Consider the following 23,482-nt stretch of genomic DNA (forward strand, 5'->3'; position numbering starts at 1 on the left):
TAAGGAGTCATCCATGCAAACAGATGTTTAATAATCAGATAGGATAAATTTTGAGTTGGGGGATAAAGGTAAGAAATGAAACACCAAGAGAACTGTAGCTATTACTGAAGATGATCACAGTACAATCTGGGGCTGTTTTGCTGTTAGTGGAAGAAGGTTGGAAATGATTGACATTAAACGTTCTTCAGAGTTAGCAGATGAATGATTAATGGAATATTAAGCTTTTTTAATCGTCTTCTTGGGGCCCTGACCTGCAGCCAGTTGAAAATATTTGGTGTGTGAACCACCAAATGTGAGTAAACTCTATCACTAAAGCCTAAAAACATCAAGGTCATGGTGCAGCTTGCTAAAAAACACATCTTCAAATTCAATTATCTCCAAATCTACCACCAAATTATTGTTTTTCATCTTTGCTATCTTTTAAATATGGCTAAATGCCACGCAGCCCATCTGTCTGTTTATAGTGTTTGCATTTTTACATAACTGCAACTTTGCTTTATCAGTCTCCAACACAAAGACAAACGGCAGGAGCAGTGACGCTCTTTTCCTGCTGATTATGCCGGCGTTAGATGCCCCGTATCCTGTGGAGCCATAAGATTCTCAGTAAACTTGCTGCCATGTCAGTCAGGGATCCCAGTCTGACTGCAGGACCTTGAAAGATACTCTGTGTTCTGAGGGGAAACTAAGAAAGGTCGCAGTTTTGGAGAAAAGCAGCTGCAGCGAGACTTTTTCTTTCTTCTTTCTTCCAATGTGTGATGGAGTCTGGGTTTTTCTGCTTTATTCTCACTTCTTGCCTTGCAGTTTATTCTTCTTACACAGTCAGCTCACACACAGGTACGTTTCTGAAGATTTCTCAAACTTTTTTTGTTTTATATTTCAAACTTGAAACAAGTTTTACCAGAACTGGTTAAATCGAATGGGCGTGTCGTGAATGGAGAGGTCACGTCTTTGTGCCAGCGGATCGATGTTGTAACATTTTGATGAGTTACATGAGCTCAGCTCAGACGGGGCTCAAGGCCGGCTTTTTGAATTTGTATTTCATTGGGTCCAGTTTATTGTTTAAATCCCACATCGTCATGAAAGAATGTTCTTATGCTTACAGTGAAAAGGTATCATAGAAAAAGAGCAAAAATAAAAGAAAATAATTTGAATGTTTTAATGTATTTCAATTTTGACCAACTCAATGTGATGTTAATTGACAAACTGGAAGGTTCTTGGTGTAAAAAGATTAGTACAGCCAGCGTTTTATTGCCAAGCAACACATGAAAGGAAAAAGGGAGAGCGACCTTTTAAATTAATTTTGAAGTTTAATGGCGAAAATCTTGTTTTATCTTCAGCAAGTTTCTAGTTTGTACAATTTTTATCCTGAATATGGATTTTGTAGGACAATTTCACACAAACTGCAAAGTATCTCATAAGGATTTTAGATTAACACCATGTTAATGTTCTCAATTTTTTTAATTTTTGCCAACATTACATCTGAAAAGTGTGGTGTGCATTTGGAATCAGTTTCCCAGAGTTAATACGTTCCTGAACCACCAATAGCTGCAGCTGGAAGACTTATGACGGTTTGTCGCTTGTCGAACGTTTAGAGACTGAATTTCTTCCTAATGCTGTGTTGCTTTCCCTTAGCATGAAAAACCTGAAATTATATGAACAGATTATTCCAAATGAGTTGCATTAGATTTTATTTAGGAATTTGAAAGTAAAGGGGGTGAAATACAAATGCAAACCACATTTTCAATAAGAAAACGTCAGAAACAAAGTGCCCTTACTTTTTGACAATGTGCTACATTATAATGATCTTTCAACAAAATGCAAAAGGAGGTTGTTGTTGTAATCAGACAAAAATGTGAACGCTTCATGAATATGTTTAGAGGGTAAAACACCATAACTGTTTGTTTTGTTTGGGTTTTCTCTGTGTGAAACTCTTCCCTCTCCTCCTCAGAGTGGGATGAAGTTGTGATGGTTGAACAAAACACATCCGCCACCTTGGTCTGTACTGGTGCCAGACTCCGGGGCGACATATCCATTAACTGGAAGGTGAAGTCGGTGGACACGGATGAATGGAAACTGATTCTCTCAGCCAGCGAGAAGAAGAAGTTTTCTGGAGGTGCCTCGAAGCCATCCATGCGATTGACTGACGACAACTTTCGAAACACGGGGGATTTCTCGCTGGTTGTTTCACCCGAAGTGGCGGACGCAGGACTCTACTCATGCCTCATCCAGAAGCAGGAGAGGAAAGTGAAGGAGAGGATTTTCCTTTTGACAGTTCTCACAGGTAGAAAAATGACTCTGCTGTGAGCAAAAGAAACCGCATATTTTTTTCTAAATCATAGGTCTTCTCATTTAAAAAAAACACATACTGGTGTTAGTCCGTGAGGAAAAGTAAAATCACTCTTCTTTGAATGAACGTACACACGAAAAATCACATATTAAGGAAGCAAAGACGAGCCTTCAACTAGGAAAACGTTTCTAGCTCTTTCCAAATATTCAAAAGCAACCATCATTTAGTGAAATGAGAATTTCACAGAACGAGATCTTGTTTTGTTTGTACTTTACCATTTAAAAAAAACTGCTTATTATTATATGTGTAGAACTGATTATTTACTTTTTTAAATTAGTAAGAAGGTACAAGCACCCTTTGCTTCAAGTGCTACAATTTTCTATGTAACTACATTGTTGCAAAAGTATTGATTGCTTTGAACATTTTCACATTTTGTCCCATTGCAGCCTCAAACTTACAGGCATTTCATGTGAAAGGCCAACACAACGTAGTTGTGAAGAGGAAGAAAATTGATAGATGGTTTGCCAAAATGTTTTCCAAAAAAAAATCAGAAGAATGCAGCGGGCTTTGTGTTCAGCCTCTCCGAGTGGATACTTTCAAGAACCACATTTTGGTGTGATTACAGCTGCAGGTCTCTGTAAATCTACAGAGCTGCATTTCTGCTTGTTTTCAGATGCACATCAGTTTAATCTCAGTCAGATGAACACCGAGTTTTACCGCAGATTGTCAAATGAATTTTGATTTGACCATTCATTGATTTAACTCCTTCCAGCTTTTTAGAAAAAAATATCCGCTTTTTAGAGAAGTTTCACTGCACCATAGTTTTTACATGTATGCGAATAGTATTATAAAAAAATTCCCTTTACTTCACTGCAAGTAACTTCATTGACTGAATCATATTGTAGCCAAAATGTAGACACAGACACACACTAACAAGTTACTATAAATGTAAAAAGTGTCTTTTACCAGAGTTTGTTTTACTGTAGTTATTTATTTTCTTTTTCTTTAAGTCAAAATTTGTGCATAACTTTGTACTTTTGTCTGTCTGATGGCTCCATTTCTAAACATTAAATCAAATGTTGTGAATGGTTACTCCGTATTTGTGTCGCCTTGTTACAGAATATTTTTTTATTCTTCCCTAAGTCATTTCTGGGCGCGAGACGTTTAACGTTTTACTTGAGTGAAAATATGTTGAAGTAGTGCAACTTTTAACTGAGTACGGTTTGTCGGTACTCTGCCTCAAACTGTGAAGGCTGTGGGCTGAACTGGATTTTACTTATTAGAGTAAAGAGGTCTGAATACAATGCATCCCACTTTTCTAGAGTTTTACTTGATCTTTTTCCCCTTAGCTTAACTACTACTACTTTATCACAAAATCTTAAAGTCCATTGTTGTTGTGGTCCTGATTTGATCAAATGTGAAAACCTGGGATGTTAAGTTCTTGTCGACATTTTAGAGAACAACTGGGTAGCTGTAAGTTTTATTTACCGCAGTATTCCAGTTTAAAAAAAAAATTGATTCAGTGTTTCAGAGTTATTTGACCACAAATTCCTCCTTTTAAGATGCAGGAATCTAAATATTTTAAACCCAACTTCAGTGAACGGCGGGGCATTGGAAATACTCTTGCAGGAATACTTTTCTCAACTGATTTGTGGTTTCTTTTGGTGCTGGTGCTCATGTGCTTTTTACTCTAGTAGATTGGATCACACACACACACACACACACACACACACACACACACACACACACACACACACACACGCACACACACACACACACACACACACACACACAGTTCTGGTTGCTCTTTAGAAACTCTGACTTTATAAAACAACCAGAATTGATCTATCAATATTTCTGTACATCTCTGATGCAATGATTTCTACCACAGATATGCATGACTGTAAACTTTAGTACAATTTTATGATGACATATTGGGATAGTTGGGATTGGGATAGTTTAATCCGATTTTACTTCCCAAAGTCTTGTGATTTTGAGAAGCAACAGAGTTTTTCATTGTTTTTATAGCTCTTAACATTTTTGAAGGATAAATATTTTAAACTTATAACTAAGGTCAATGTAAAAATAAATTCTGAAAATACTTCAATCTAATTTTCTGGCATTAGAAAAAAAAGTACCATGTCACAGTATCGATGGCTAATCAGTAGATCATACATATATTAATTCATCTCTGAAAACTTTATAAATTATTAACAACTGTTTACTATACATTTATTTTGTATGAGAAAGAGACTGAATCTACTGGTTTCTTACCACATAGTGTCTGCTCATTATATTTTACATAGAGTTCTAATACTAAATATTTCAGATTATCATTTGTAAATGTAATATTTTAGCATATAGTCTCCTTCTCATTCGTAACTAATGCATAATATGGAATCAATTATTAATGATTAATAAGGTGTTTATAGATGAATGGATAACATATCTATAAACTATTTATTAGCCACCTATAAGGAGAGCCTTATTGTAAAATGGAACCAAATAAATAAATAGAAGGATTAAAAGTCAGCATGCTTTATTCTAATGTTAGCTTTCTGAATCCTTCCCTCTCTGCAGTTGGCTTCTTTCCCCCTCTGCCCGTCCGTCAGTACAGCACCCTGCGCCTGTTCGCCAAAGCCATTCCTGTCTTTTCTGTCTCTGAAATCACCTGGACGGCACCTGGCGGCCTTCCCATGAAGACAGAGAAGTGGCCAACCTCAGGCACGATGACTAAAGTGCCGCAGGTCCAGAACGCCGACAGCGGGGCTTACACCTGTACGGTTTACCCCCGGGGTAACTCCAGCGGCGTGCTGGCTGTGCGTGTGGACGTGAGCGTCGACGGTGAGCAGAAGCACTGAGCAAAATCACGCGATTGTTGTTTCTTTCATTGAAGATAAGCATCAAACCCGGAATCTGCAGGAGCAGAAGCATTATTTATTTAGGAATCCTGGACCTGAAGTTTTTCAAAGTATTTACTTCAATAAAAGGGTTTCGGGATTCGAAAGCATCCTGTAGATCTACACTGGATTTCAGCTTGATTTACTGTGAATATTAGAGCTGCTACGTTTATATATTATTCATCATTTGTTCTTCTCCTTTCCCATATTGCTCTTCTCTCCTCAGCCAGCAATGTGGCCTCGTTCACCAATATTTCACACCGTAAGTAACTCCAACAGAATCAGGCTGAAAGTCCTGAGTCAGCTGCTTGCTAATCAGGTGGAGCTGAAGGTCAGAGGTGACTCTCAGCCTATAAAAACTTAATCCTAATTGCTGGAGATTTTTTTTTCTCCCCCCATCATTTCATTACTCTTTGGCTATTCTGTTTATTCCCTGTCTTAACCTCTTTCCCTGTTATCTTTTTGCTCAGAATTGCTAATCAGCGCGTCTTTGTGTGCTGTAATGTTCTCGCCTCTGCTTCCATTCCTTCACCTGCAGGAAATGAGATCTCCACTGCCACTCAGGCTCTAAAATCCTTCCTCCTGGCCTGTCCCAGCAGCCAGGGCGACTACGTCCGGCTTCACTGGCTTCCCCCAGACACGAACGATTACAGCAAGATGAAGCTAGTGTACCACTACGACCGCTGGAGGAGTTTCACCTCCAACCACAACAACAAGCTCCAGCTGGCCGGTCCGCCGTACGACCCACAGGCTGGGAGCTTCTCCTTCCTACTCACGCCTGATTTGAAAGATGGAGGCCTCTACATTTGCGAAGTGTCTCTCAACGACGTCATTTTCAGCCAGAGGACAAAACTCAGCGTACTGAAAGGTAAGGAGGAGAGCGGTTGGAAACTGTTGAGCCAGGGGCGTGGCCACAGAGGTGGCTGAAATCCGATTGGTCACTGTGCCTGGCCCCGCCCATCAGAGCTGTCAATCAGCTTGTTCATAGCATATTGTACATAGATTCGCGTTTTGTCCGCACTCCATGTAAATAGATGACAGAAATGCTCCTTTTGTTGTTTTACAACTGTCATTAATAATTATTGTTGTTGTTGATTGTTTCAATTTTATTTTAGAAAAACAGAACTCAACTCATATTTACATGTAAATACGTGAGATTTTTGCTAAATGGCTAAAGTCCCATCGGCAGATTGACGGATAAGAAGAAAAAGCAGCCTCAGACTACGGCACAAAAAAACTTTTCATAAAGGAGAAAAGGAAGTAATTAAACAATTGTTTGCAATTTGTAGTCTACATTGTCTCAATAATTTGCATTTTAAGTTGATAAGTAAGCTGAATAGAGTCAGCATAATGGCACTAAAAATGGAGTCGTGTTCTGTTAAGCTATGCTAAGCTAAATAGGAACAATTAGCCTGTGTTCTACACGCCAAACAGATCCATGTGTGTGTTTGGTAAATAGATAGTTTTGTCATTCAAATCTCGGCCTGCTATTCATTGTAATCTAAGACTGCAGTGCATTTAGAATAAATTGCAATTTTAGTGTGCCACTTTTCTATAGTTTGTGTCTCTGAATGGAACCCATACAAAAAAACATCTAGAGCCTGTAACACACTATGTGTGGTGGAAAACTGACACATCACCTTGAAATCATCCATATGTTGAAACATGGTGGTGGCTGTATCATGTTGTGCAGTCACTTTTCATCAGCAGCGACATGGAAACTTGTGATTTGTTATCAGCTGGAGAACTTTATTTGTATTCCTCCAAAAGTTCTGGTTTCATCTGGTTCATAAACAACAAGCACTGAGTTGAATTTTAAGCATCAACGTCAACAAATTTCTTTCATTGCAAGTAAAAACATATAGAACCGTGTCATCTATTCATTCATTCATTCATTCGCTTCAGTGCACAAACATTTAAAAACAATCAATCACAGCCCACCAGTAAAAAACAATAAGTAACTTACACAACCTGCTCCTTCCTTATCTATAAAAATAACAACATGCATCCAGGCATCTCTGCTCAAACATTTCTTCACAAATTAAACCCAAAATCAGCTGCAAGCAGCCTCATCAACCGAGTAATATTATTCAATTAGTTCTTAAAGTCTGATCATTTGTTCTCATGGCATTTGTTCAATTACATCACTGTTCAAGTCATTACCCACATCATTTTATTCTTCTTTTCTATTACCAGACAAACAGCCATGCTATAATGTAATTTGTGCACTTTAAATCAATTTCTCTCGCATGATTCTTGCCATCAATTTGTATCTTAGATGAAGAAATAAACAAAGAATAAATCCTGCAACCTTTGTGGAAACTAATTTCCAGTCTAATAAAATATAGATATAAAATAAAGAATATTATAAAATAAATAAATAAGTATATGGATTACAAATTGCTGCTGAGTTTATGCAAAATATTTCTCATTTCTTAATCACAATTTATTTTTCCAAATTCCTAAACACTCATGTACAGAATAACTGGGGAAGAATGCAGAAAGGTTTTTGAATGAAAGTTTCATGATGAGTAAATTGGTGTCAAATATTTTCATCCAGAACTTCTCCGCAAAACTTCACCCTGCGAGTTTAGTGAATATTTTAAAGTTTTACAGATCAAACCAAGATCTATTTTGTTTTGTTTTACTTTTGTTGTTTTGTTGGTCTGAGTCAACGAAAAAGTGAGTGATAAATATCAAAGAATGAAAACATTAGTTTTGTGAAACTAAATGATGACTCTTTGCCTCAGGGGAAGCTAAATTATAAAATAATGGTGTCAGAAGAAGTTGATGACGGTTTACAAACTCAAGCTCATGAAGCATAAAGCAAGGACTTCTGCAGGTTGCCACATCATTAGTCACAGAAACGCTGAAATCTTCTGTAGTGTCTACATAAATATAAAACACAACGCTTTACGTCGGTTGTGGAAATATTCAAGGAAACAAAGGAAACTGGGGCCACAGTGAGTTTTCAACAAGAATCTGCTGTCTCTAAAAGCTCTTTCTCATCTCATTGTTCCTTTAAAAATGTGACTGGCAAGCCATAAATTAAGAGGAAAGTCTTTGTCAGCAGTTGGAGGAACAATAGAACAATGGCAGCAGAGATCTCGTGGGATGTCGTTTAAATTTTATTCAGATCAGTCTTTTATATGGTAAAGCATCTCACCTCCTTAAGCTGGCCTCATTCGACAGAGTATGTTTGATAATTACATGGCAAATACAGAGTCAGGGATTTATACAGGTCAGTTCTCCTTGATTCTGATGTAAAGCGCATAGTTATAGTTGTAACAGCTATATTATGCATGGTAGAAATTATGCATGCAACCCCATTGATATATATTTATAGATCCCTCAGCAAATGACCCATTAATCACATGCTTCCCTTAAGCATCTACAACCTGTTGGCTGGATATTTGATCATTCGTCAGGGCAGAATTGGTTGGTTTCCTGTCATTTAAGCAACATTTGCTAATCTTATCCAATGCACAAGTACCACTGGCAGTGAAACAGTTTCACAGCATGATGCTACCACCTACAGCTAGACAATTGGTGTATTGTTTTGAGATTTGAAAACCTCACCTTAACCTCTCCAAACTTACTCATCTGATTTATCTGTTGCTTTGGGCTTTGTGCAATGCATGAGGACCATGACAGTGAAACGAATCCATAGCAAAATGCTACATCCACCATGCTGGACATTATTCACAGGTTCGAATGCCTCATCTCGACTCTCCCAAACATAAATTTCTTCGTGGACAAATGGTTCAATCTTTGACTTCCCTGAACATAAAGCTTTTATTTGGAAGTCATTTTCTTGAGGGAACTACAAACTTCAGATGACTTTGACTTTGCTCATATTGAAGCAGAAACTTTACTATTTGTTGGTACCCTCTTAGTATATTGCAATCTAAAACCAGCTTCCTTGTGGGGAATCAACGCAGGTGTTTCTGGTTTACCCTTTAAGATCTTGACACCAGTTTCTTTACTTTCGTGTGACTGGTTGGGTCAGATGACAGAAAACTGGATATGTCTGGATTCTACAGCAGGAAAAAGATGAACATCACTCACCACAACTGGTGCTGGCCTGGAGTAAGTGCTTAAAAAACTCACCTACCAGGCCTTAATGACAAGAACAATGCTTGGAGGACTCAAACCAAAGAACACGGTGTCAACTGTCAAGCGTGGTGGTGGCAGAATCATGCTGTGTAGCTGTTTGTCTTCCTTGCATTGATTATTGTGTATTGTACAAACCTGGTGGGCTATGCTTGAAAGCAATGTTCAGCCTGGATTATGCAAGCAGCTTGGTGATGGTTATAAAAACGGTCTGCATTCAACTTACTGAGGGTAAATGATCCATGAACTCAAATCTTTTTAATCCCACTGAAACTGTTGATTTAATGCCACTGAAACTGTTAAAGGTCCCAAATTAATGTGACCTTCATCTCCACTGATCAGATTACGTCAGCGCCTCACAGCACCTGTATTTATCCACTCAGTGATTTTCTGCAAGAACGTGAAAGCAGAAATGTTAAACCATTCAGCAAGGCTGAAGAATGTGCAGAGCTGCTAAGCACCGAGGTAATATGTGTCAGTGTTTAGAGAGACAAGCCTCTAGCACCTGTCTCCTGAGGTGTTTCGGCAATCATGTGCCCCCGCTGAAGAGTCATTGAGTGAGACATTAAATTTGTACTGGTTTCAGCTCTTTATTCACTGACTCCGAATGAGGAAAACAAATAAAGAGGGAGTTTTCCGGAGCCATTAGCAGAGTGTCTCATTATTAAATGAAAACATTAACTATATTGCTCCGGAAAGAGAAATATGCTTAATTTATAAACGTAAAGACCAAGAAAAATTCTGCTAAGCACCTGTTGATTTTTTATGAGAGTGCCTGAGGGAGTTTTCCTCCCTTTTCTTCGCAGGAGCACCCACACATGCACAAATCCAACATGCACTCCTACTCTTACAACAGCCTGTCATGCTGGCCTTGGAAAGCTTTACTAATCACAGTCCCACCGGCATCCATCACAGCTGCCCAGACATGACCGGTCGATCCGTCACTGTCACTGTCACCCCGCTTCACAAATCTGCATCCGTTGCACACGTTCACACCTCCACCCACTCCCCAATCATGTGAGGCATATATTTTTACCCCTCCGTCGTTAGAAGCATCATTATGTGTGATTATACCTGCTGCCCTCCCACCGAGGCTGTGGGTGGCCCACGCTGATCACACTAATCAAGGCTGAAGTGTGTGTTTTTTAGGCTTGTGTGTGTGAGGTGGGGTTCTGCGGGGCTTGATTACGCCCAGATGGATTCTCATTACAGTTTGATGAGACACCAAGCATCAGTCACAGTCAACCAATGCATTAGCAGTAAATCACTTTAATGAATATATATTATTTTGACCCTTCCCTGAATTGTTCTGTGTTTCTCATACCACGGTCCCCCTTCGATCATCACTCCCTCTCTCCGTCCTTGCCCTTTTAAATATTCAGACAGAAACATTTTAACTCTTTCTCATTTCTCTTCCTTCCAGACATTTTTTTTCCCACCAACTCATCCTTCTTTCTGGTTTCTCTTTCCTCTCCCATCTCCTCTCATTCTTCTCTCTCTCCTCCAGTGAAAACCAGCCGTTATCCCTCGAAGCTGAATCTGCTGTGCCTGTACTCAGAGCGCTCCAACGTTCGGGGCGCGGTGTGGAAACATGACAATAAGAGCCGGCGGCTGCAGATATCAAGCAGCGGCCCTGGCAGCATCAGCACCACCCTGCCGCTGCCCATTACCCCTGATGTAGCCGGGAATTACACCTGCACCCTGCAGCTGAAAAACGGCCAGAGCATCCAGGCTGTCCAAGCTTTCACAGCGCCCCCAACAGGTGAGATGAGAGCGAATGCTTTGCAAGTTATTTCTTTCAGCTTTCTGATGTAGTATCTTTCTTAGATCAAGGGTATTATATCAGTATCACAGAGTCCTGGTGGACCTCCTGTCAGGTCTGCAGAGATAATGAAGCATGAGTGTGGAAAATTCTAGGATATGTGCTTCATGAAGCGTTCTGCTGTGGATTAGAGACAACCTCAGGTCAGTTCATCCTCCAGAAATCCTGCTGTTTGAAAAGCAGAATGCCTCTGACAGATACCATATGTTAAACTTTTAAAATTTACCTCGCAGGGTCAAAGGGGATAAAACTGTTTTTTCGGAGCATAACGTTGGTTGGATATGCAGCAGATTAACCATTTAAAGCCTCGCACCTTCAGATTTTTAAAATTTATCATTTATTAGATGTTTTAATAAAACAAAGTAGGTTTTTGGAAACTATGTTGGGGTTTTGTATGTATTATAATGGTACATTTCATTTAGTCACCTTCCTAAGATAATGAACAATGTCATTTATTGACAGAAGTGATTCTTTTTCTTTCTTTTTTTGCCTAAAATGTCTTTTGGAAAGAAAGAGGAGCTGATTTTTTTCCTGCAAAGTAACTCATTAAATAATTATTTTTAGAAAATTATGACATTCAGTATAACTTTTTGAGACTAAATGATATTTTTTCTATTCATTTTGCAGTTTGTTTGTTTTTAAACAGTGTGTACAAAGTATTTTGCCCCCTTGCAGATTTTTAGTTTTTTATTTGGTCACACTTAAATGTCATGTCAGAGATCATAAAACATATTTTAATTTTATGATAATATAACCTGTGTAAACTGAGCTGTTTTTAAACTGTGATTTAATTTATCACACTATTTAACCGAATCTTTGACTACGCCCCCTGGGAGGGAACAATTCCCACTGACACATGATTTTATTTTTACATAACTATGGAGGAATTTTGTCCCATTTGTCTTTGTCAAATTGTTTTAATTCAGACATATTTTTAACACAAGCATGCCAAAGCATCTCAACTATATTAAGTGTGGACTTTGACTAGGTCACTCCGAGACACTGATTTTAGTTTAACTCCTTTGTGTTTCTGTTTAGCTACTCAGTCCCACTGGTTTGCTTTAGATCATTGTCCTGCAGTATCATCCAGGTACGCTTGAATTTAAACTTAAAACTGATGGTCAGGTTTTCTTCTGCAGGATTTTATGCTTTCATCATTTATGGAAAAGTCAGTCGATAAGCAGCTCATCGCTCTACCACCACCACGATTGACTGAAAGACTGAGTTGGATTTTCTATCAGATGCATAGCTTTTACTTTTGTCACAAACTTTTGTTTTGGTATTTTGAAGATTTTATTTGTACTTTTTTGCAAAATGAGAAGAGTTTCTTATACTTTTTGATCAGCTGTGGTTTTCGCCTTGGAGCTTTCCCATGAAAATAGCTTTTGCTCGGGCTCTCTGTCTTATTGATCACAGACCTTAACTGAGGCGCATACTGCTTTAGGCACTGTTTTGGGTTCTTTTGTCAAATCCTGAATGAGTTGTTGATGAGTTGGAGTCATTTGGGAAGTTCAGACACTCCTGGGAATATTCACCCTCATCCCAGGTTTTCTCTGCTTGTGAATAATGGTTCTCTCTGTGGTTCACAAGACTTTGTAATCCTCTCCAGTCTTGTAGATTTCAACAACTTGAAAAATGAGCCTCTTTAAAAAGCTTTTTGGGATCATTTAGTCTACTTGATGTTGTCAGACGGGTTCCCTTCACAGAAGCTTTTTACATTAATTATATTAATACTCCTGGATGAGTCACACCAAAAACTGCATTTAAAAAAATATTCTGGTTATCTTTGTCTTTATGATAATATCGTAGCATTAAAATGTGACAAACAAGCAAAAAGAGAAAAAAAATCTCAATACAGGAAGTTTTGAAGAAAAGTCCATAGAGGACTTTTTCCAGTCTCATAAATTCTCATATCCAAAATAATATTCTTGGCTTGCATGGTTAAGTCATTCCACATGATTTCCTAATACTTTGTAAAATTCTGTGTGCAGATTCTTCTTCTATAAAACATAAAAGATATGAAGGCTTTTTTTTTTTTTTCATTACCCTTACCCGGTTAATATGTGACTATAATAAGACAGGACCTTGGGACATATCTCCTCACAAAAACTAAATTATTCAGGCTTATTGTATTGCTTGGCTGTGGGGAAGCACAGGAGGATGTGACAGTTAAATGGATCCCTTAGCACAGACTATTTACCTCTCCATATTCCTCTACATCACTTAGGCTAAGAGACTCAGATCTGATTATGGCTCCTACTAATCCTAAAGCTGTAACAAGACATTATAAAATGCATATCTCCTATAGGTGCAATTATTCTGAAGTAGAAGTGAGTTACATTTCAGGTTTGTGTCATGGGAAATTTCGACTGAGCAGACAAGAAAGTTCAAATAAGCTGAGTGCTGTTTGACCTACATAACGCTGTTTAAACTGTCAGGTTGCACAAAAACTGCAAATGTGCAAGGTGGCATAAAAATCCGAGGGTAATAATGAATAATGTAACAATAAGCGGTGACATTTACTGGTGTATAAATAGAATTTCTAGAAGGAAAAAAAAATTCACAAAGCTGTTTGATTGGAGAAAACTGAAGATACTATTGTGCTTCGAAAAGCATTCAACATTCAACACTGGTTAAAACATGTTTTATCACTGCATCCAAAAACTTTGGTGCTTTTTGGGATGTTATGTTGCCTAACATAAAGTCAGGAACTTTTCTGGGTTGTCCACTATTTTCAGTAATATTTTTCCCTGTTAGTTTATTCCTTTGTGCTTAGTCAATAAAACACATCGAATAAAAACATGGAAAAGCTCAAAAGCGTATGAATATTCTTGCAAGGCGCTGGGTTTATTTGTTTGGGAACATCTAATGCGCAAAACCTAAAATAAAGTGTGAATTCAGAACATTAAAAAAACAGCACCGAATAATAGAGAATTTCTTTTACCGATAGCACAGTACAAAGAAAACAAAATTGAAGCAATCATTGTGCTCTGCAGCACACAAAATACTTCAAATGTGAGGGATTTTCTTCCATATCCTCAATTTACTCATCCTTTGCGAAGCATTCAAGCAGTTCTTTGGTCTGCATCCTCTGCGCCACTCCACTCTACAATTACAGTGATATAAATCACACCCCACCTCATTTGAGATGAAACAGGCGAGGAGGAAAGAAAAATGCCAATCGCAGAGACGGCAGGATAGAAAGAGGAGCCGCGGAGGAGACTTGAGAAATGTACCGAGATAGACCTCACTTCACTGCGCTCCATTAACATAATGCATGCATTAAGGCTGGCCTGGGGCGCCGTGCTGGGCAGTCCTGGGGTCAGCTATCAGTACAGTATTCCATTAGCAACCTCTGCACATATTCTCCAATCAATTACACCTCGTGCAGCACATAATTGATGGATCGTTCTGAAGCCGGTTAAAAGCTGTGACACGGAGGTTGAGGTGAGACTCAGGGGTCAGTTTGTTATTCAAACAAAAATAATGATAAATTGATGTGTGAGTGGACTTTATATGCAGTGCCTTGATAAAAGTGTTCACACCCCACAAATGTTTTGACATTTTTGTGTCCAAAATAATGTCACCACTTTGATTTCACAAAGTTAATTGAGACTTCCGGAACAATGCACTGAAAAAGGAAAACAGGTGATCCAACTTACCTAACCCTAACTTAATACATGAAGTTATTAAGATAATTAAGTTGCCATGTTAAATAAATATAAATACAGTAAGTTTGGCAAACTTAATTTGATTATATGTGATAAATATACATTTTTTAACCCTTTCACACATGAATTATGATCCTTTGTGTCATGATTTTTTCCAATTTCTTTTTTATTTTCTTAAGGCATAAAAAGCGTAGGAAATAAACTTTTGTAAAAAAATTTTTTTTTTTTTTAAGGTGATCAATTGTAATTTTCTACAAATACAAAGTTGTTATTTGAAAAATACATCAGTAGTAATGTTCTTTAGGGGTTATCTGATGTCACAATATTTTTTTTACTTCCAAAGAGTCGTCTAGAAGGAGGGACCGGGTCGGTTGGCATGCTTTTTTGTCTGTCGGCCATATTGGATTTAACAAAAATAATTTATTGCATTTGCAGCTGATGGCCAGTAGTTGATGGTGTACTTTATGATTCATTAGTGTCCACTTCAGTGGTCTGTGTGCATTTATAACATAAAAATCCACAAGAGGCACAAGAAAATGGCTTTTAGACAGCTGTCCACTGTAGTGACCACTATGCATGAAAGGGTTAAGTTGGAAAAAGAGAGCAATCCAGTCTCTCTTTTTGAGTGTGGCTGAGATTTACCCTCTTCCCGTTGGATGGGCAAGTCAGGGTAAAAAGAAAGGCAGACTAAGTGATGCACTCATACTCTACAAGCTTTGGGAGTTGGTCCAATCCAAGTTCATCACGGTAATGTCCTCACAGAAGGAGATCCACTTAAGGATTCGGTTATTCAAAGAGTGAATTTCCTCCTAGTTGATGTCATGGGCTTTTACAAATTCTCCAAGATGACAACGTCAGGATTCATTTGACTCAAATTGTGAAAGAAAGGTTCAGGGAGCATGAGATTTCTTTTCACACATGGACTAGCTGCCACGGTCTGGACCTAAACCCAATTGATAACATTTGGGATGTGCTGGAGAAGGTTGCAGAGCGTTCAAACTCTTCTATCATCTGCACAAGAACTTGGCAAAGAGCTAACTCAGCTCTGAATGGATATAAATATTTTAACATGTCAGAAGCTTTCCAAAATAATCCTGCAGAGACTGAAAACCGCAATCAAAGCTAAAGATATTCCAACAAAATATGAGTGTGATTTTTATCTGTTTGTTTCACAAAGAAAGCAATACGTGGCTTCTGACATTTTTCACATGTACAAATCTAAAATTTGGTCTGGAGTGTCTGGAGCCCCCAATGCTCTGATTGCCTTTTTAATCAGAGTAGGCCAATTGCTTTAATTGCTAAGTCCATCTGAGACTATTTTGCAAACAAGAAGAGCCCTGCAGAAAAACCCCGCATCTATAACTGAGAAATTAATGTTTCCCTTCCACTTCACAGATATGGCCCACTTTATGTTGTTCTATCACATAAAATCCCAATAAACCACATTAAAGTTAGTGATTAAAAACCGCTCAAGGCGCGTGAACACTTTTTAAGCCACTGCAAAGGGCGCAGTGAGAAAACGACTTGCTCAAAAGCAATTTAGCATTTATTATACGTCCTTTCAGAACGACTGGCGGATATCTAATTGGTTTGTACTCCATGAACGCTGAGCAGACAGCTGCTCGACAATCCAGCTTCCCCGTGGCTCTGTTTTGCAACACTGATGTCATCCTCAATATGCAAACAGGTTTCTTCACAAACCTGCACTCTTCCCCATGAAATTTGAATTGTACAACCGTAAGATAATAGTGTGCTTATGTAACGTGTGCGGTGATCACTCTCTACCTCACCTGTTTTTCAAAGCTGCATTGATGGGCCTGGCTGTTTGTTTTTGTTTTGTTTGTTTGCCTGGAGGCAACAGCTCGATGCAGAAATCAAGTGGGAGGAAATGAAGAAGAAAAGAAAAAAAAAAAAAACCAGAAGGAAATATTTGGATTTTTATCATGTTTATGTTTTGGAAATATGATATGGAGTAATTAGAGGCTGTGAACTCCGCTCTGTATGGAAGCGGAGTGAACATTTGTTGACACCTGGTCTCCGAGAGACGCCTCCGCACTCCGTCCTTTCGTGTGAGTTTTATCTGATTGCTAGGCTTTGTGGTCCAGACTGGATGCGTGTCAGATCGATGTCTGCAAAGGATTTCCACAGGCTACTCTCTCTCTCTCTCTCTCTCTCTCTCTGCCTAAGAACGCCTCAGATTTCCTCGCCATCTTCCACAGCAATCATTGTCTCTGACTGACAGCAGCATGATGCAAATGCATGAAACATGTTCGCGGTGGAATCGCAACTGTAAAGTGTTCACATAACAAATTTGAAAAAAGAAAAAAAAATGGTCGCCCCCTCTTGACCCGCGCAGCAGAGTAGAAAGCAAACACAGATAAGTTCGAGGGCACTCACTCGCTGTTCTGAGAGTTTTACATTAGCGTCGCTCTGAGACGTTCATGTTTTTGTCCTTTTCTCCTCCTCTCCCCCTCCCACCCCCTCCGCCCCTCTGTTGCAGAGAGTGTCACCCCCTCCTTCCTGCACCCGTCCCTCTCTGCTTTATTACTCCTGGTGCCCCTGGTTTCAGCAGCTGTCGGCGTGTTGCTATGGAGACAGAAACACATTTCTGATCGCGGTGAGTCTTCCGGCGATTTATTTCTTGACAGCTTCTCCGTTGCTCCGTCCATCTCCGGGCCCCCTGTCGGCCCCTGCGTCTGAGTGATGTGGGCCGTGACATCCTCTGGGCTCGTTGTAATGAATGTGCCCCCACTTCATGAGAGTGCGTTCTGTCGCTTCTCTCTGCTCTCAGGTATTGAGCAGTCACTGTCTGTCCAGTCTGGTGAAGCGGAGAACATCTATGAGAATCCAGAGGATATCAGACAGGTGATGAATTCAGACATTTTCAAGAACTAAACGCCCTCTGATGAATTTCACTCCTTATATGCTTTCGTCTTTCTTTTTTTCGTCTTCTCTCTGAAGTGCAATTTTTATTCCTTTCCTCCTCTTTTCCCATTTCTCCCCTTTTTTCATCACTTGCTTTTCATTAAGCCTGTTTTCTGCTCTCTCCTCCTTCCCAACAGGCTCCTCCCCAGGGTTCAGTCTACATGGTAAGTTGATTAGTCGTCCCCAATACACACAAGCACAGTGCGACATCTCAATAAATTAGAAAAGCATTGACAAGTTAATTTATTTCAGCAATTCCATTCAAATAGATCTATTACATGCAGGAAACCCCAAATTCAACACCAGAATAAAACATATGACCAAGTAAAAAGTTCAGAAATACTGTATTGACCAACACATTCATGGGTAATTGACACCCTTCACGAGGAGGGCAAGAAAAAAAATCATAATTTGGTTGTTCATATATGTATCCAAGCATATTTAAGAAAAACTGAGTGGAAGGTAAAAATTCAATTGGAAAAAGTGTGCACAAGCAACAAGGGTAATCTGGACAGAACACTTTCATTCTATTGGCTGGAACGGTTGTCAGGCGACAGTACTTTTTTGTTTTGAGAGAGAGCAGAAAATAATTAGAGAGAGAGCAAACCAGAGCACAGAGATTCGAGAGAGCACAAAGAATACCTGAAAGGGGGCAGAAGTTTTGAGTGCAAATATTACAAGTTTTGAGAACAAAGAGATGAAATCCTGCTTTCAAACTGAAAATGTGTGCTCTTGATTTATGGCAGAAAAATTCCCCCATAGAAAAACCAGCCATGTGTTGGACAGGGAGCACAACTAAAAGTTACAGGACACCGGCCACCGAGGCCTGGAAGAGGAAGACACCAGATCCAAGAATGTAGACATGCTAAAGCTGCTATTAAAGCAACCTGGACTTCCTACACATCTCAACAGAACCACGGGTTGATCACCTCCATGCCATGCTGCATTGGTGCAGTAAATTCATACAAGAACCTGGGCTTCCTCTATACAGAAAACTGAATTTAATTGAATTCAAAAAAGAGCCCAGACCAAGTACTGAGTGTGTATTTCTGTAAAGTATATGGACATATTTTACATACAATCCTTGGAAATCAAGAAATTAGATAAAAGCTTGAAATATTTTTCTGTCTGTTGCGAAACTATAATATACAGTACAAATCGTACCATTTGAATTGAAATACTGGAATTAATTTAATTATCTCTCTTGCTTTTGCATTTTTTTCTAAGACAGCGTTTCCTTCCACTAAACTTCCCAGTAATATGTGGATGGCACATTTTGTGAACTACCAGCTTCTTTAACAGTGAACCTTTGTCATATAATATTTACATCATGGCTGTTTGCTGGAGATAATTGTGTAGGACCATGACAAAACCTGTCTGCATTAAAAATATATATATTTCCAATTAATTTTATGAAACATTCCAATTTCTTCAGAAATAAAATGTTTGTGGTTTCAGTTATAGCTGCAAGCCATGTGAATCAAAATGACCAGAAATAAACACTTGGACTGTGTCACTCTTTATATAACATGAATTACTTAAACAAATTGACCTTTTGAAGAGAATTCATTCTACTGAGCAGCACCTGGACATGTGAGGACTTGTATTACATGCATTAAAAAAACAGTCCCTGACACTCTTCCAGTTTCACCCTCTCTAAGCTGTCGGCAGATACGTCTTCCTTCACACTTGGAGTCCTCCAATCTGTCAGGACTCTTTCATATAAACCCGTCAACTTTCAGCAGCCTCCTTACATTAGTAGCTTTAAGGAATCAATCTCATTACACACCAGAGGGAAATGAATCTGGCCTCAGAATGTGTCTTTGTCCCCGTGTCACTGCTTTCTCTTTTCCTTTGTGCAAGGATTTGAAGCCAAGAGGAGACAATGACGTCTATAAGGAACTGGAGCGGTGAGCGAAAAATTCTTGCATCACCTGTGTGTGGAGTTGCTTGTGGACCGCTCGTCACACTCACCAATCAGACCGGCCTGAACATCACTCTGACACTGTGGCATGATATCACGCCATGTGCTGACAGGCAGCGCTCCTTCGCCTGTGTGTTGTTGTTGCGTGGGCTGCTTGTGTTTGTGTTTAAAGGGGGGGGGGGGAATGAAAGAGATTGGAGGACTGGGGTTTTTTTTCTTCTTTTTTTTTTGAGCGAGTTTGTCTTTGTTCTCTGTTTTCAGATACGAGCAGTGTCAGGGCTGATCACCTACCCACATCTCATCCCCATCCAGCTGTCACATCCTCTCTCTTCACAGCTGCAGCAAAAGGCCTTTTATAAACAGGAGTAACTACTCAATGTCAGAGTTGGGGACTTAAAGAAAACTTTTGAGCTTCACAGAAATGCTATTTAGGTTTTCCTTGACAAGCTATCGCTCTTTAGAAGTTATAGAAGCTCACAAACCTCTCCAGAATGGATGGTGGTTAATATTGCATTGTAAAATCTAAGCTTTCGTTTCCAGTGAAAAGGCTACAAATAAAAATAATAGTTTATGTTTATCACAAAGGCAATGTGTTATCAGTGTGTGATGTGGATCTCTGTCTTAGTTTATTTGATTTGCATGAGTGTAAAATGAATCTTTATGATTGTCTTACTGAGTGAAATGAAACAACTGCTTAAAAATACAGCTGTCCTAGTTTAATTAAAACATATTTTGATGCTTGATCATTTAATTACTTTGCTGTTCATTAAATTTTTTTATGGTGCAAACATTTAATTTTGCACTCATAATTATTGCTGTCTGTTTTAGGAAAAGTTTTCAAAATGTCAATAATTATTGCTGCTTAACAAGTAAATGCTCAAATGTATGTACAAATATTTATGCAAAATAAATTTACCGCATTTTTGCTGACAAAAAACAAGATTTTGTTCACTGGAATATAGCTCATTCAGCAGATATAGCAGCAGATTAAGCATAACTGGTAACAACTCCAGCCACTAGATTGCATCCAAGTGCTTTCAAAACCAATTTTTGATTAGTACTGAAAACGCATCACCAGCCATCTGTGGCTGCGTTTTGGTTATGCCACGAGAGTTGGTGACGAATTTCCGTTTGAATTTATGCCACATAGATTGGTTCCGGACCTGCTTGCTCCTATTGTTTTGGCCAAAGCTGCAAGATCTGTCCAATGAACAAGACGCAAAACTTAAAATATCTGCGAGCTACTGGTACAACAATCGAGTTTTGTGGTGTGCCGTTGTGTCCAGTAATTAGCCGGTACCATCCAGTGCTTAGTTTTTTCAATTTCCTGCTAATATCAAGGCGACAGCAGACTGTAGCCAAAACTTAGCCACTACAGCTAACACCCGGTTTGTAGCTATTTCAAAGCTCGAGGATGTTGAAGATCCAGCGTCAGAAATGGGAAGACGGAAGTTAAAAGTTAGCTGTACGTTCTTCGTTTACTGGAATAATTTGTTGGAGGAAAATAATGCCGGAGGAAATCCACTGCAACGGGAACAGGCGCAGAAGAGAGGCAGCGATTTGGCACAAGTTATGTCAATACGTGTGTGTTGATGTATGGGTTTGTGTTATACGGAGTATGAAATTATTTTTAGGCAACTCCTTAGCTTTTTTTTAATGTGACAATTATATAAAATACATTTAACATGCAGTCGGAGCGACGAGCCCCTCTGATACCGAGCACGGTAATTTAAGAACCGAGGGCAGCAACGCTTCAGCCCGATCCAAACCACACAAGTTGTCAGTCAAATTAAGGTCCAAAACCTTCGCTTTACAGCCGTTTAAGTGTCACCGATCCACATAAAAAACCCACAGAACAAATGGTACAAATCACGTATTTCCCGAATCCCGAAAATGACATTTACCTTTGCTGTTTCATAATTATTATCCACTTAGAGTGAATTTTTCCACTTGGCTGCTATAATCTGTTCTTGCGTTACACAAACGTAATTTGTGTAATCAAGTAATCAAGAAGATGTACATTTCCACCTCAATTGACCAGGTAAGCATTAAGGTAAAAATAAAAAAATAGAGCAAAATGGAAACAGGGCAACTGATAGAAATACTTTCTATATAAAGAAAAGCAGAAAAGTTAACAGCAGGAGAAAAGTTGTTGGCAACATTAGCTCAACCGATCTCTCCCTCCAGGAAGCCATCAAACAGAACCCCTGTCCAACTCCAACTATAATAAAGATAAAAAAAAGAAAGAAAACGGAAAGTTAAAATAACAAATAATGCCAATTTAATCATTCAGATCTAATGCGTTCTGGAATCTATTACTGACATTTTACAAATTTCACAAATCAATTAGAAGGTTTCACAAATGTTTTTATTTATTCTGCTGTTAGTACAGAATAATGTATAGGTTTGAAATGTCTATGTGTTGTTTTTAAAGTACTACACATTAAAAAAGCTCAAGATAGTTGCCCTTTAGCTATTTTCCGAATTAAATGCTACATTCGGAAGCTAACTTCAGCTTCGACTGATAGCTTGGGCACAATATAGACAGATCTATATATATATATATATATATATATATATATATATATATATATATATATATATATATATATATATATATATATATATATATATATATATATATATAAAGCATAGATATGTAGATTGCACACTGCACAGATAATCAAAACACTTAACATTTACATAGCACCTTTCTAAGCTTTTCCCTGTTAACTATGTCAGACATATAAGGCATTATGGTGAATACAAGCGATTTATTAACTTACCTTCGAAGTTATTGTGAAGTTTTGACACATCCAGCTTAAATCCTTTGTTGTTGTTGGAGCGTTTCAGGACGTCTGAATAATTCTATAAGCATCATTAATAGTCCTGCAGTGACCGAGGAGCCACTGTTAACATACTGTTGCCTGTACACCGGAACCATTCTATGTGGCAAAAAAATGCGGAAGTGCTAAAACGGAAGTCCGTGGCATATACCCCATTTATGACAGAAGTCTATATAGGGTTAAAGAAAGTAAATAAATACAGTTGCCAACTTATCCGTAAGAATAACGATTTCTTCTAGTGTATTAAAATAGGAATAAAATGAAAACTGTCGACAATTTACTTGCAAAGTTTCCCAACCATATTTAAATATCTTGAAATAAAAAAAATGTCAAGCACTTTCAGAAAAGTTTCAACTCTTTTTTTTGGCAGATTACACATGCAGGGTGTTAGTTTGTGCTTTCAAACTAACACCCTTTAAATTTTTTTAAGTAATGTTTATCCATTTGTATAGTAATTGGATCTGGGCTTCAAATTAACTTAATAATACTTTGGGCTTAAAAGTCCATTTCAAAATAATTTTGCCAGCTGAAATAACTTTATACAATAAAACAAATTGTAAAAGAAAAAAATTGAACCATTTGCTGAATATTCCAGTTAACTCTGCAACTGCTTTCAGGTCCAAAATGACCATTAAGTCTCCTTTAATGGCCTCAAGATTGAATCTTGGGGCCATGAAAACAATTTTATCAACATGATTGACCACCAAAGTCAAATGAACAATTGTTACTAATTCAATTCGTCTTGAAATATCAATAACTTGCAGTTGTTTTAAACTTGTTTTTTTTATTCATAATAACTACTCAGAGCATGACGCTTCACATTGAGGATAAAGAGTCAGATATAACTTTTCCCGTAATGTAAATAACACAAAATTAAGCTCCCTTATTTGCTTTATCGCCCTTTTAAAGTCATGATACCTTTACTTCGTTTAATTTGTATAATGTATGGTTGTTTTCCGGTTTCTGATTGTAGGCTTTTATTTTGATACAACTT

The 23,482-nt window shown here is 38.4% G+C and overlaps 1 protein-coding gene across 2 annotated transcripts; it reads left to right on the top strand.

The window, feature by feature from the left end:
- The first annotated feature begins 584 nt into the window (after positions 1 to 584).
- g6fl (g6f-like) lies at positions 585 to 20,231 on the top strand. Of its 2 annotated transcripts, XM_008431333.3 has the most exons (11): positions 591 to 834; positions 1,949 to 2,281; positions 4,868 to 5,131; positions 5,414 to 5,449; positions 5,726 to 6,055; positions 10,808 to 11,062; positions 17,294 to 17,410; positions 17,585 to 17,658; positions 17,856 to 17,882; positions 19,582 to 19,628; positions 19,904 to 20,231. In XM_008431333.3, exons 1-11 carry the CDS (start codon positions 756 to 758, stop codon positions 19,923 to 19,925), a joined length of 1,584 nt encoding a protein of 527 aa, XP_008429555.1. In that variant the 5' UTR covers positions 591 to 755; the 3' UTR covers positions 19,926 to 20,231. The 2 variants fall into 2 exon arrangements, with proteins under 2 accessions (XP_081453695.1, XP_008429555.1); XM_081597569.1 differs by lacking the exon at positions 19,582 to 19,628 and having other exon boundaries at positions 585 to 834.
- Positions 20,232 to 23,482: the final 3,251 nt, after the last annotated feature.

Source organism: Poecilia reticulata, chromosome 16, assembly GCF_904066995.2.
Source record: "Poecilia reticulata chromosome 16, P_reticulata-male-v2, whole genome shotgun sequence".
Taxonomy (NCBI): Eukaryota; Metazoa; Chordata; class Actinopteri; order Cyprinodontiformes; family Poeciliidae; genus Poecilia; species Poecilia reticulata.

Excerpts from the sequence above, each read along its gene's own strand:
- g6fl (XM_081597569.1), top strand. The coding sequence starts at position 756 with ATGGAGTCTGGGTTTTTCTGCTTTATTCTCACTTCTTGCCTTGCAGTT. Across the intron at positions 2,282-4,867 it reads CCTTTTGACAGTTCTCACAG|TTGGCTTCTTTCCCCCTCTG; the intron begins GTAGAAAAATGA and ends CCCTCTCTGCAG. Across the intron at positions 6,056-10,807 it reads AAAACTCAGCGTACTGAAAG|TGAAAACCAGCCGTTATCCC; the intron begins GTAAGGAGGAGA and ends TCTCTCCTCCAG.